Raw genomic sequence first — 12672 nt, 5'->3', positions numbered from 1 at the left:
GTTGCCACAAGTCAGCCATCTTCTTTCCGGTAAACAGACATTTACTTTTCTCAACATCCTCCTTACTCTGAGCCCAAATCTGCCTCTTTACAGCTTCATCCACACCAGCCCATTTTTACAGCCACGTGACACACTTCGCCTTTAAGGCGAGAATCTGCCTCAGGTAAATATGGAGTAAATGATTGGATTATTGTTCTTTCATTCGGCTGTGTAGTAATGGCTGGATTATAAACATTGCAGTGTATAGATTTCCTGTCAGATCCTATGAATCAGACGTCCTTATCTCATTTCCAGACTGCCGCTCCCACCCAGCGCTCCCATCTCCCAGCTAAGGAGCCTGTGCAGAGAACGGGGGAACAAATATACAACCACGCATACACACAAACAAACACTTAAGTAGACAAGCAAACTAAGTCACACACACAGGTTAGGTCCTGAGTGACAGAGACAGAGAGACTGTTGTCACCCAGTACAGCACAGGCACTCCAAAGCCCATTCAAGGATTTCAGAAAACACTTAGGTTTCGCTGTCTGTATTTGTTAGGCAAGTAAATTTAAAAGCTACGGTGCACTGAATTCAAAAAGAGAGGAGAGCTATCAATGGAGAGAGCATGAGAGTGAGGGGATAGGGAGAAAGATGTCTCCTAAATGAAATTTAGGTGAGGGTGGGATGGAGGGAGGCTGACAGCAGAAGCTCTGGACCTTCTGATTTGGTTTGAGTCGTGAAGAAAAATGTTTGGGTTCAAATTACGATTTTTTTTTTTTTTTTTTGGCCATGGCGGGAGATGGATGCCTGATTCTTAAGTTGCTCGGACATCATATCTGTGGTTGTGTCTGGTAGGTTTCGTGTTTTGCTCCCTCGGCCTCTCTTTCTGCCTCTTCGCTGAGTGTCTTTTCAGTGGATTACCAACAGCGTAATTCGGTTAGAGGGGAGCTGTGTGGACCAGCAACTGCTGCACAAACATGCTTTTGTAGGAATTCATCAAAACGCCCCACATAGGCACAGCAGGCAAAGACAACAAAACAACAATTTAAGAGTGGTTTTACAAGAATATACATAAAAAATCCACTCTGGTTCTACTGCTAGCGTAATCACATTTTTGTTCTTTAAATAGGACAAACTCAGTTCAAACATTCAAAGTTTAATTTGTCTCTTGCTTAAAAGCATGAATTTCCATGACCGAAAACTAGAAGTATTAAGAAATACTGGAAAAAAATAGCAAGCAAAATTCAACTAAAAGTGCAGATAAAAGCTGCAGAAGTATGATGATGCTTCATTCGGAATGCCTGATAATATATCCATCCAGGATAAAACAATGGCAGTGGTTTCTAGCTCAAATGTTTGTTAACAACAGTAACAATACATATATATATATATATATATTCTGTGAGGAGGAAAAATACTGATATGCATAACATGCATCAATAACTGTGAATATCAGTCTACTTTATATTAGCAAAAATTGTAGTGGTTGTGCATGTTCTCATCTTTTTCCACATAATGTTTGTGCTTTACTTGTGAGGGTTTAACTGCTCTAAATTAGAGTACATATTATCAAGAAGACATTGTTACAACTGAAACTCAAGTTAATTATTGTGGCAAAACATGCAGAAGCATCATTCAGTGTGATCTGCGGACATTAGCTGATGTTTTGTACCAATAGAGGACACAATGCTACAGCATGACCTGTGTTATACTCTTTTCCCTCAAGTTTGGGTTGTTCCTTTAAATGAAATAATCATATTCTTTCATGATCCAGGGGCAAAAAGTGACAGTTTTGTTAGTTGAGAGGAAATCCAGTCTATTCAACTGTCTGATACTAAATATCCAGATGACATGCCATCACACAAATAAGTCAGTCATGCTTAGTTAACTACAAAAACCTTTTGTCAGATAAAATTACTTATCTGCTTTGTAATACAGTGGGTATGTTGATAGGATTTATGTATGGCGTATACTTTCAACATTTCCTGGTTTTAAAGCTCTAATATATATGCATCATAATTGTATTTTCCTTTTTTCATAGCTTTGTTGTGATTAGAGAAGCTGAGAAATATCAAACTGACTCTTGATACTAATTAATGCTGTGCATTCTGTCCACCGCTCTTATCAAGCTGTCAAAAGATGGAGGCAGATGACAGAGGAAACAGAGGAAACGTTTACATGGTCGACTGTCAGGGACTCTGAGATTTGTTTAACGTCTGACCTATAAGGCACATTTTAAAGGATTGTTTTATAACAGCCTCATAAAAACTTAAAATCTGTAAAACTTTCCCCGAGGTCACTATAAATAAGACATATAAACAATCAGAAAGGTTACACTTTCTGTTTTGTTTATAAAATGCCGAGTCTGCTTTAGCTCATATTTGAATTGTTGTTTATCTCAAAAGTAACAAGCCTTGCATGACGTGAATTGGGCATGAGGTCAGTTTTTAAATGTTGCTTTGTGTCTCAGAGGCTTTAGTGATGCGGTATTACATTCCTCAAATAGAGGGGTGAAACTTGGGCAGATTTTTTTTAAAACTATCAATCTCCCAGCACACCCAACATATAGCCCGATCAAAAAAAAATGTATGGCTTCAATTTCGGAAAAAAAAAAAAAAAGATTTAAAGACCTTTAAAGATTTCTATCTGATTGTCTAGAACATAAAGTACATTAATGCTGCCCCTTCCCTACCTGTTGCTGTTTGGTCAACTTGCTGACAGAAATCTACTACACTTCTTCTTTTCTTACATTTTTAGCCATTGCCATAATTTTTGCTCAACACAGAGGGACGGTGATGGTTTGGAAAGCAAAAAGACACCTTCAATATGAAGGTAGTACTATTCTGCTGCAACAGGAGGTCATCTGGCATGCCTGCTAAGCAGATAAATACAGACTAGTCAAACAGATGGGAACAGTCACAAAGCTAAACCTGCTGTAAGGAGCATAGCTGGGCAGCACTAGCCCTCTCCCCATCTTTTGCTGCACACTGCTCTTCAGCTCACACTTTTCATTCAATGACAAGAAAGTAAGAAAACAACTGTTTGGAAAGTATAAGGGCATTAAAGGGCTGCCATCCATCACTGGTGCTTAAGTAATACAGTTTAAATTCAACTGTAACACTTCCTCTCTTTTCCTCTCAGTTACAGTTAATGTAGCTGTATGCAGAGTTACAGGGGTGCTTTCTTTGTGCAAGAGGCGAGGTGCACAGTGACAGGTCACCAGTCCATCACAGGGCTTTCTCTGGCTGTGTAGAGCATAGGGGGGATTGCTGTGCACTGCCAGGCAGCTGGCTAAATGAAGGTTGCTGCATGTTTTTCTTGTAACCAAGACAAGAAAAATTTGATTTCCATTATTGGGAAACAGCAATCTGCAAGCTCTGCCCAGGCAGGTAACTGACTAATCAACCTGCTGATATCAAACTGAAAAGCAAAAAAAACAAAACAAACCCAAAAACATGAAGGTTAAATATTCTGCACAATAATCACTTAAACACTACCGATAAACTTAGCAAGTATTAAATATGTATTTGGTTCAATGCATTAATATCAAAATGATAGTACAAGTTAGAGTTTATTAATTCATTCAGAATAATATTTCATTCTTACAGTTTTTAACAATTAGGCTGCTGTTTGTATAACCTGTATTCAGAGTTTTTAGTAAGAATTAGAGTCTCTAGAAGCAATCCTCACTCACTTTCCTCCCTCTTTTTGTTTGCAATGATAGTTTCTACAATATACTTTACTATCCCACTCTTACGTCAAACTCTCAGAAGATGATTGTTTTCCATCTGTCATAATTCCTCCCGATAAGTAATAAATAAGATGGTGTTGTGCTGTACACTTCTGGTTAACACGCGTGGAACTGAACAGGATTGCTGTTATCATTCCTGAAGCTCTGTGCCATTACAGTTATAGATTTTTCCCTTTGATGGGATAATTTGGTCTTTATATCTCTCACAAATGAAGTGATCCTCAGCGCTCTTCACACAGCTCAGTGTGCAGGTCCCCATTTTCAAATACAGCTAATTGCATTCGAAAGGAATCAATGATACTTTGGCGGTGACAATATCATTCTTTTAATGTCACTTAATTTCCTGGGTAAAATAATTACATCAATAGCCTGGAACCCATTTCTATCTTTCAGCATGAATTAATCTATTAAGGGCAATAATTACACGTTTGTAATGGATAGGTTTTGCATTCAGAGGAAAATGCAGACAGGCTTCCATTGTGCGCCTGCATGTTGGCACTGTCCTGAGTGTCATTCATTCAGTTTATGAATTGCTCTGAGGTGCTGAGGGGGAATAAATAAAAAATACAGGCATCTCTTATGCAGCTGCTTTCTTGTGCGATAGCCCTCCCTCTAGTGGAGACAATGGAGCCGCATGGTTTTTGCAGTGTGGTTTACAGCTGAGAGAGTCAGTCAACGCTGAGAAATGAGGACAAAAGAAAAAGTGTTTAATTAATCTGAAATCTCCCTTTAATCACAATTCTTAAATGTAAGAGACTACAGAGGACGGTCAGTGTGCTTTAAACCAGCCATGTCCCCTGACTGTTATTATTGCACTGAGAGTGAAAATTATCAATCAGTAAGTTACAATTCACTTTAAAAAGTAAATTGTTGGTCTTTGCATAAGCATGAATGCCTATAGATTTACTTTAAGAACTTGGGAAGACGGCATAAAGGAATAAGGAAAGACTAAAGCGTCATGCATCGTTTGTGTAACAGAGGAGGTTACATGGTGAAACCAGTTATATTAACAACAAAAAAAACCCTCTATAAAATGTCAGAAAATGTATGTTGCACATACATGTCCAACTCTAAAGGCCAAAAGTCAGAAGAAACGTTTATTTCAAGACTAAATTTGAATACGGTTTTATAAAAAGTAGAGATGCACTGATTAGACATTTTCTGGCCAACACCATTTTTTTTTTTCCTTTGAGGTTTTGCCTGTTGATTTTGACCAGTGGACATATTTTGTTCTACAGACTAAAACACATAAACAAGCGAGAGGAAATTAGCAGCAAATTCCTTGATTAGACAGCAGCTTACTGTGTGAATATCCATGCTTTCCTCACTGTGGGATAATAAGTGATATTTTTATTCTAGTCTATCTGCCAAAAATTTTAATTTCTAGTTTTTATCCAAATTTTAGGATTAAACTATTATTTTAACTAAGCAAGCATTTTCTACTAAACCCTGAACAGCATCAACTACTGATATATTGTCAATTTGAGATGAAAATTTACCCGACACTGCAAGGCAACCAGTCAGACAAAATATTGTTTGGAAGAACACTGCAAAAAAAAAAAAAAAAAAAGGCAGCATTATTAACATTTATTAACATACATACTTATATAGTAAATATATTAAAGACAGGCTTAGAAATTTACACATTTACATTAAATATTTAACAAAAACAGAGACCTGGGAACCAGCTTGGCTTTAGCTCTAGCAACGCCCCTGCTAAATACCAGGCTAACCTGTGAATACTTATCTGAAAAAATATATATATTTACAAAGACTAACAAGTCTGTCACTTGATACAGTAACTGTGATCTCTGCTGCACAGACGCGACGCTGCAATTGGTCTCTTATTTATTCATCAACTGTGGAAACTGACCGACTGCCTGCCTGCCTGCAGCAGTGATCTGTCTGCTCTCACCTCCAGTTTTCTCAGGTGAAAACCCACCCACCACACAACGCTCAACCCCGGGCAGAGGTGGGGGAAAAAGAGGCAAAACTAACTAAATTAGAGTGCAGCTGCTGCTACAAACACACAGGAACATTGCCAGAGAACGATGCAGGTGGAGGAAAAAAAAAGTTTTATTTATTAAATAAATAGTCAAAGAAACAGGAAAAAAGACAGAGACGTTTGCGTCAGAACTTTTCCCTGATCTTGAACCACATTTGACCCGAGCTCCGTGGATTTGGAGGTGTTTGGTTCAGCCGCAGGGCGCGCACCGGAGGAGGAGTTCACGGTGCGTCTGCGGTGTGCGGCGGTTAAACGGCGCGCTCAGACGCACAGACGGAGCCTAACCAACAGCAACACCTGGAGACTCCACTTCCACACAGCCAGTGCGCAGCCTGTGCTCGTTGCAGCCGCGGCGGGGATGGGACATGACCTGTCCGAGTAAGGTACACATTCATAACACGTTCGGCACGTTATGTGAAGATTCCCCCCCACCTTTTGTTTTATTTTTTAATGTTTTCTCGCGTGCATTTTACACCAGTTTAGGTCCAATTGAGACGTGTAGATCAACACTTTTCCTCTGGGAACAGTAGCTGATTTATCTTTTCGGTTTGACTTTTTCAGTGTGCAGCAAAAGCTTCAGTATATTTATTTTTTTTACAGTTAAGTCTACTGCTATTTGCTTTAAATTATTTGTTAGATGCGTAAAATATTAATCTTAAGCATGCGACTTTATTTAGAATACGAGCTCTCAGTGTTTCTGTTTAATAAAATTCAGCTCCATACGCTAACAGTGAAACTTAACGTGATTAGACATGAGAAGGTTGTTTCCCTGATGAAAAAGAAACATGTTTAAGTGTTCAGGTTTGAACTTTTCATCTATTCTTATGAATCAAACATCTTTACTTTATTGTTATTCCAAATAACTTTGAATACATTTTATGCCAAGATTCCTAAGTGGTTCCTTTAACTGGAAGTTAATCTTTTTTGGGGGTGAATTATCATTTTAGTAACTAATGTTGCACCTAACAACTTATAACTGGCTGATGCAGATTCCTGCTTTCTATTGATTTCTATTTTTAACTCATTCAGGTTTTTCTTTTTTGAGCACTGTAAGGCATCCAAACAGAGCCCACCCAAGGCTGTATGAGGCCCTAAGCAGAATTTTATCAGGGGCCCCCCTCTAGTCAAGCCCACCCTCCACCACAGCACTTTTTATCCTCGCTTTGCATTGCTCATGCTTTTACAAAAAACCTCAGGAGGCAGAAATTATTGAATTAGCAGTAAATTATTATTAATCTGTTAATATTGTTCAAGCTATGAGGTATTTACTTAGCATGTTTGCTTAATACGTGTAGAACTTCTACATTGAATTTTTCTTATTCAGTTCACTTACACTTTCTGCTGATCCTACATAAAATACAAAGAAAAAAAAAGTTCTGCAGATGCCTGGATGGAATTAGTTTTATTTCAAGAGCAAATGAAGGAAATACAGGATCATTCCGAGTTATGCATAAAAGCACATGTTCCCTGCCTTTATCTTTTATTATTATTATTATTATTATTATTATTATTATTATTATTATTATTATTAAACTTAAGAGCGGTGCATCAAAGTATATGTTGTTGTTGCACCTATTGACTGGTATTGCGGGAGTTTTGACTCTTGATTATAATGCTTCATGATTTCTAATAGAAAATTGCAGACAAAAACTCATTAAAAACGTGAAAAACAGCAAAGAAAAGAAAACAACTAAATTTTAGATATTGGCATTGTTTTTTTGATGCCAGAGTTTAAGGTGCTGCAGAGCTATTCTTCATTTGTATCTGACCCGATGCTGTAAAATCAGCTGTCACACGGTGATTTTACATATATGTAAATAAATAAATAATGTGGGGGGCAACGACAACCACAGCAGGGATCTAATGCCTTACAAAGCATGAAGTCGTTTAAAAGCTACAGAAAATTTTTAGTAACTGAAATTAGCTGCCAGTAGGAAGGTAAAAGTTACATAGAAACCAACTAGTCTCTCAGATATATTGGTGTCCTAACATTCTACTTTAAAAGCATTGCGCTTCATGATTTTTTGGATTCTGAAGTCATTCTTTTGCAGAGCTAAGCCCATAAACATGTCCAGTTTTCTGTACTTATGAAACACTTTGTAATCTGAGAAAAATGTGACTGACTCCATATGAATCTCAATAGAATTTTCCTTAATTTAGTGGCAAAAAGAGAGCAGCTGCTGCATGATCTGTGTCAGCGTGGAGGCTGTGCTGCTGCACATCAGTAGGCCTGTGATGATCAATAGGGACTGCGTGATGTTTTTGCATCGATTATGGAAACGTGAGCCGATGAATGGAACTGGATTCCCCTCCAGGGGTTTTATTCTGTTCCTGTTCAGGAGAGAAAACTGAACAGTAGCAGAGCGATGCCACACACTGTTTTTTTTTTTTTCATGAATCTCCTAGAGAGTGGCTCTTCCTTGCTCTCTTGTACCTTTACCGTAGAGGCCGGGCAGCGCCGTCTGAACACCTCGTGAGTTTCTGAGAAGAGGGCAGTCTGCTGTTTTCCTTTGGCCGGACTCAGTCGAGTGTCAGGATGCCATGGTAAGCTCTGTTCCTATAATGTGGGGATACAGTAACACGGAGACCCTCGCTGACTGTGAAATGCTATCTGCATTCTCTGCATTCTTACTGAGCTTGATCAACACAGAAACACAGGCGCTTCTAAAGCTGGGGTTAGAGTAGACAGAGCTGGATTTTCCGCTCCTTTGGAGGCCGATCCGGCTTCCAAGAGTATGACTTATGGCCTGAGATCATATCTCACAGGTGGGGAAAGCTTTACAATGGTTCCCTCACATGCAACACCCAAAAATACAGCTAAAGCACATGGTTCAGTAAAACATTTACTGGGATTTGTTCTTGAGCTTTGTAGCAGGTAAAGTCAACCGATCTTCTCTCTGGACCTTTCAGAAACCTCAGCTGGTGTCAGACTTGATTTTATTTAGAGATGCACCAAGTGAGCGGATGCTCAATTTTCCTTTTTATTCACTAAAGAAAAAAAAAATCAGAGAAAGAGGTCAATAAATGCATCAATCAACAACATGCACTTTGATGCAATTTTTGCTAAGTTGAATAAAAATCTAATAAATAATGTGGAAATAGGCTTTGATGCGTAAGTGGGAATATTTTTCCAATGTCCTGTTTTTCTGTTGGATACTCCCTCTATCAAACAACCAGCAGGACATGTTTTCTTCTATGTGTCATAGTCATTAGACAAATAAAATTCTAAATTGGTCAGACATTAAAGAAACTTAGCTTCGAAAAGACTAATAAAACCCTGGTTCACTTCTTTTTGTAAAACAATAACATTTAGAGTTGAAGTAAACTTGTTTTTTTGTAATTTATTTTTTACTTCTAAGTTTGGACATACAACGTTATTTACAAGTTCTTAGCTGGCTTCATGATGTCTTTTCATCTGGATTTACAGTACTATAAATTATTACTTAGTCTTATGAAGTGTTTAATCTATTTGCCTTCTTATTTTACTTAGGCCTAAAAACATTTTGTTATTTTTAAAAGTGATTTGTTAAGTTGGCACAAAGGCTAAATCTGAATCAGCAAGACCAGAAATTAGTATCTGCTTGGGAAAAGCCTGATTGGTGCATTTCTCCATTTTTGTTGAAGCATATTTAGAGGTGAAACAGACACTTGAGCAAACATGGCTTCCGGTTTTAGACTTGAATATTTGACAGATCTCGCTCTGCTCATGACGCAGTCCCTTCTGCAGCAACTGTACATTGAATCTTTTATTTTTATCTAATAGTTTCCTTCCAAGCACTCAGATTCTTTTGTAATCTTTAAAAGCTGATCTATGGGCAGTTTTGTTGTTTAACTATTTGAATGTTGTATCAAACCTGCATCACATTTTCTCCCTTTTTTGCTTTTCATTCTTGGAAAGAGTAAAAAAAACAACAACAAAAAAACAGTTGATTTAAATCGGAATCAGCACCAGGAATGTGAATTTGAATTAGTCCTCGAACTCTGTGCAAGACTGTTTCTGCGAGTTATTGAATCTACAAAAATCTGTAAAATCTTCAAGTATCTGGACGCATAAAAAGACACTATGGTGAAATAAGAAAAAGATGAGAAAGTATTTCCACTGTCTGTTTTAAAATCACCTGCATCTGTGTTTGACTCATAGTTCACAGCCTTGAGGATCAGACTTTTTCTATGTTTCAGATTAAAACAGAACCCTTTTTGCTGCATCTCCGTTGCCCACGCAATTCGGTGTTTTGTCTACATGCGTGTGAGCCGTGTTGTTGTATGGGTGAGCGAGTGATCGTTCGGATCCCTCCTCCCCGGAGCTTCGCCGGCCCCTCTGTCGCTTTAAGTCCTGCCCCTCGGAGCCAGCCAACAGCAGCTGTTCCATATTCATCAAGCCCTTGAGTCTTAAAGAGCCCTATCCCGAGCATGGAAAGAGTCATTCCTCTCGCTCGCACTCTCATGCTCTCTCCATCTTAGCGTTCATCCCGCTGCTGCCTGCGCTCCTCTGTCTCTCACCTCCCCTTTTTACCTCTCCGTCTATCTGTTCCTCCCTCCTCTGCCCCCTCCTTTCAGCCTCTCCCTCTCTTTCTCTCTCACTTGCTCTCAAATTCTCTTACATACACTCAGACACACACTCTTTCTCTCTCTCGCACACTTATATATACATAAACACACACACGCCACACACATGCTCACGCACACACACTCTCGGTTCATCAGAGCCCGACATACCTGTGCAGGCTGTTGGGGGGGGGAGCGCGGTGCCGGAGGGGCTTTTTGCGGCGTCGTTGTCTCTGAGGGTGCTGTGCTATCATTTGGGGAAGAAGCGGGTCTCAGTTGTTTTCTCTTTCCTCTTCCTCTCATTCCTGGAATGCTAAAACTGGACTGATGGACATTTCCGAACTTTGTCTTCCAGACCCTCTCAGCTATCATAACCAGTAGGTGCAGCTTGTTTCTCTTTTCCACCTTTCACTTTTCTGTTTAACCCAGCTGTTGCATTGAACTTTTATTTCCTTTTTCCATTTGTCTTACTTAAGTTCACTGTTCATCTTATATTTTTGACATCTCTCGAACAAAAAACAAAAAAAAAACAAAAAACCTTTTTGTAATTAAAATTGCAGCTTTTTCTTTTTCGTCATACCAACTTCTGTAAATATTCACTTTTTTGTGCATTGATTCAGGTTAGGCTTGACAGCAACTTAAGCTTAAGCAGGTGCACGTGTCTATAATATTTTGTAAGCATCTGTCTTTGAATGTAAAAGTCTCATTTGGAGCGTGCCTGATTGATTTACTTTGCACCACTGAATCGTACGGGTCCCCTGTCCAGTTGGGTTAAAAGCTTGTTCGCTGATGGCTTTGTTGCCCGAGCCGTCCGCCCAGGCGGAATGAGAGTGATATTGTGAGGAGATGAGATTAGTGTGAATGCTTGGAATTGGAAAGGATGAACTACATGGCAAAATGTACATTTTGCGAGTTGGGAAAAGAGGAACGGAAAGCCTGAGTAACCTCAGAGAGCCGATAGGTCTGTTCCAGGCAGCGGCACGCTGTGCAGGCGAGCTGCACCTCCTCACAGCTCCTGGCTGCTGCTGGGACACGCTGGTTTTCTAACTTCATCAGTCCACCAGTAACTTACACTTAAGACTTAAGACTAAATAAACTGCTTTTGGTTGTGAAAAATATGAATCTATTTCAAGAGAAAGTTACCAAAATTATTTAACTGAGCTAGAGAAAATAAGGTTTTTGCAACCTTTTTGTTTTTATTACACTTGAAGCTAAACTACGTGTTTGTGCAACATATGAGATTCACCAGAAATGTTTAGAGATTTTACTTTTCTTAGTGTGTTAATTTTCTCCTTTCTGTTAATTATTGGGAGGCCTTTTATTATAACTTTTTAATTACATAGTAATTTTTAAAACCGGTATTTAATTAAAATGTATAATTTTGTTGCATATCAGTGAAGCAGTTTTTGTGCTTATTTTACCTTCTATGCCTGTGCAAATGCATCAAATTTCTCCTGAAATCTGCTTTTTTTTTTTTTATGACATCACCTAAACATGAATCACAAAATTTCTTTAACGTTTTATAAGTTTAAATGCTTTTTGCTTTCTAATGTTTGTTACAGAACTTTTTACCTTTTAACATAAAATGACAACTAAATCAGCATTTTTTTTCCCCAAGGTTTATTTTTTAATTTAAATATTTTTCCCCACAAATGTGGTTTCCAACTAATATTTAATGAGTATTTATTGTTGTTAAGGAAAAAATAAAGCAGTAAAACTAATTTTGTTTGGAGATGTGTTTTTTTTTTCTCACAACCAGTATTTAATTCTGAATTTAAATAAATTATTTTAGTTAAACGTTGGCTAATTAACTTATCCAATTATGAATGACGTTAAATTAACAAGAAAAAAAAAATCTGCGTAGAATCTATAAGACAGATTTTACCTGTAAAATGGAGCAAATTTCTTTTAGGTTTATAAATGTGCCACAAATAAGGGGGAATTGTAGAAAATTTTAAATATTAGAAATAGTTTTTATGATGATTCCTTTGGCATTGAAGAAGGCTTAATTTAATAAAGCATGCAAATTTTAAATTTATAATTTGCATATAATGTCTGGTAATCCATAAGCACCCTAAGAATGAATGTTTTTGAAGCCAAGTTGGAATATAAGACTTACTGTTCACACCGCTTCATGAGAAAAGACGCCTCTCGTTTCATATGGAAATTCTTACCTCTGACCTGACGACTTGTCCACTGTGGAGCAGCTGATCAGGGAAACCTCTCCAACTCTGGGCGCAAATTTTGTTTCAGCGGTGTCTCATTTTCGCTGGTGTTTTCAAACTCTCGCTGAGGGGCTGGATGTAGAAGTGATGCTTGGGGTAAATGATCTCTATTGGAGGTTTTCGCGCCTTGCAGTTTACACATTACTGTGGTGGAATCTCTA

The 12672-nt window shown here is 38.2% G+C and overlaps 1 protein-coding gene across 2 annotated transcripts in view; it reads left to right on the top strand.

Annotated features, from left to right (window-relative positions):
• Nucleotides 1-10055: 10055 nt before the first annotated feature.
• esrrb (estrogen-related receptor beta) overlaps nucleotides 10056-12672 on the top strand; it is a 54836-nt gene continuing 52219 nt past the window's right edge. For both annotated transcript variants that reach the window (XM_088002475.1, XM_014967795.2), the window contains exon 1: nucleotides 10056-10663. In XM_088002475.1, the coding sequence (XP_087858601.1) occupies nucleotides 10614-10663 (50 nt within the window). In that variant the 5' untranslated portion in view covers nucleotides 10056-10613. The remainder of the gene's footprint in view (nucleotides 10664-12672) is intronic.

This window comes from Poecilia mexicana, unplaced genomic scaffold (genome assembly GCF_051168715.1).
Source record: "Poecilia mexicana isolate PSO_F unplaced genomic scaffold, ASM5116871v1 scaffold_22, whole genome shotgun sequence".
NCBI lineage: Eukaryota > Metazoa > Chordata > Actinopteri > Cyprinodontiformes > Poeciliidae > Poecilia > Poecilia mexicana.
The sequence above is the reverse complement of the archived record's forward strand: the minus strand, read 5'-3'. Positions and strand labels throughout refer to the sequence as shown.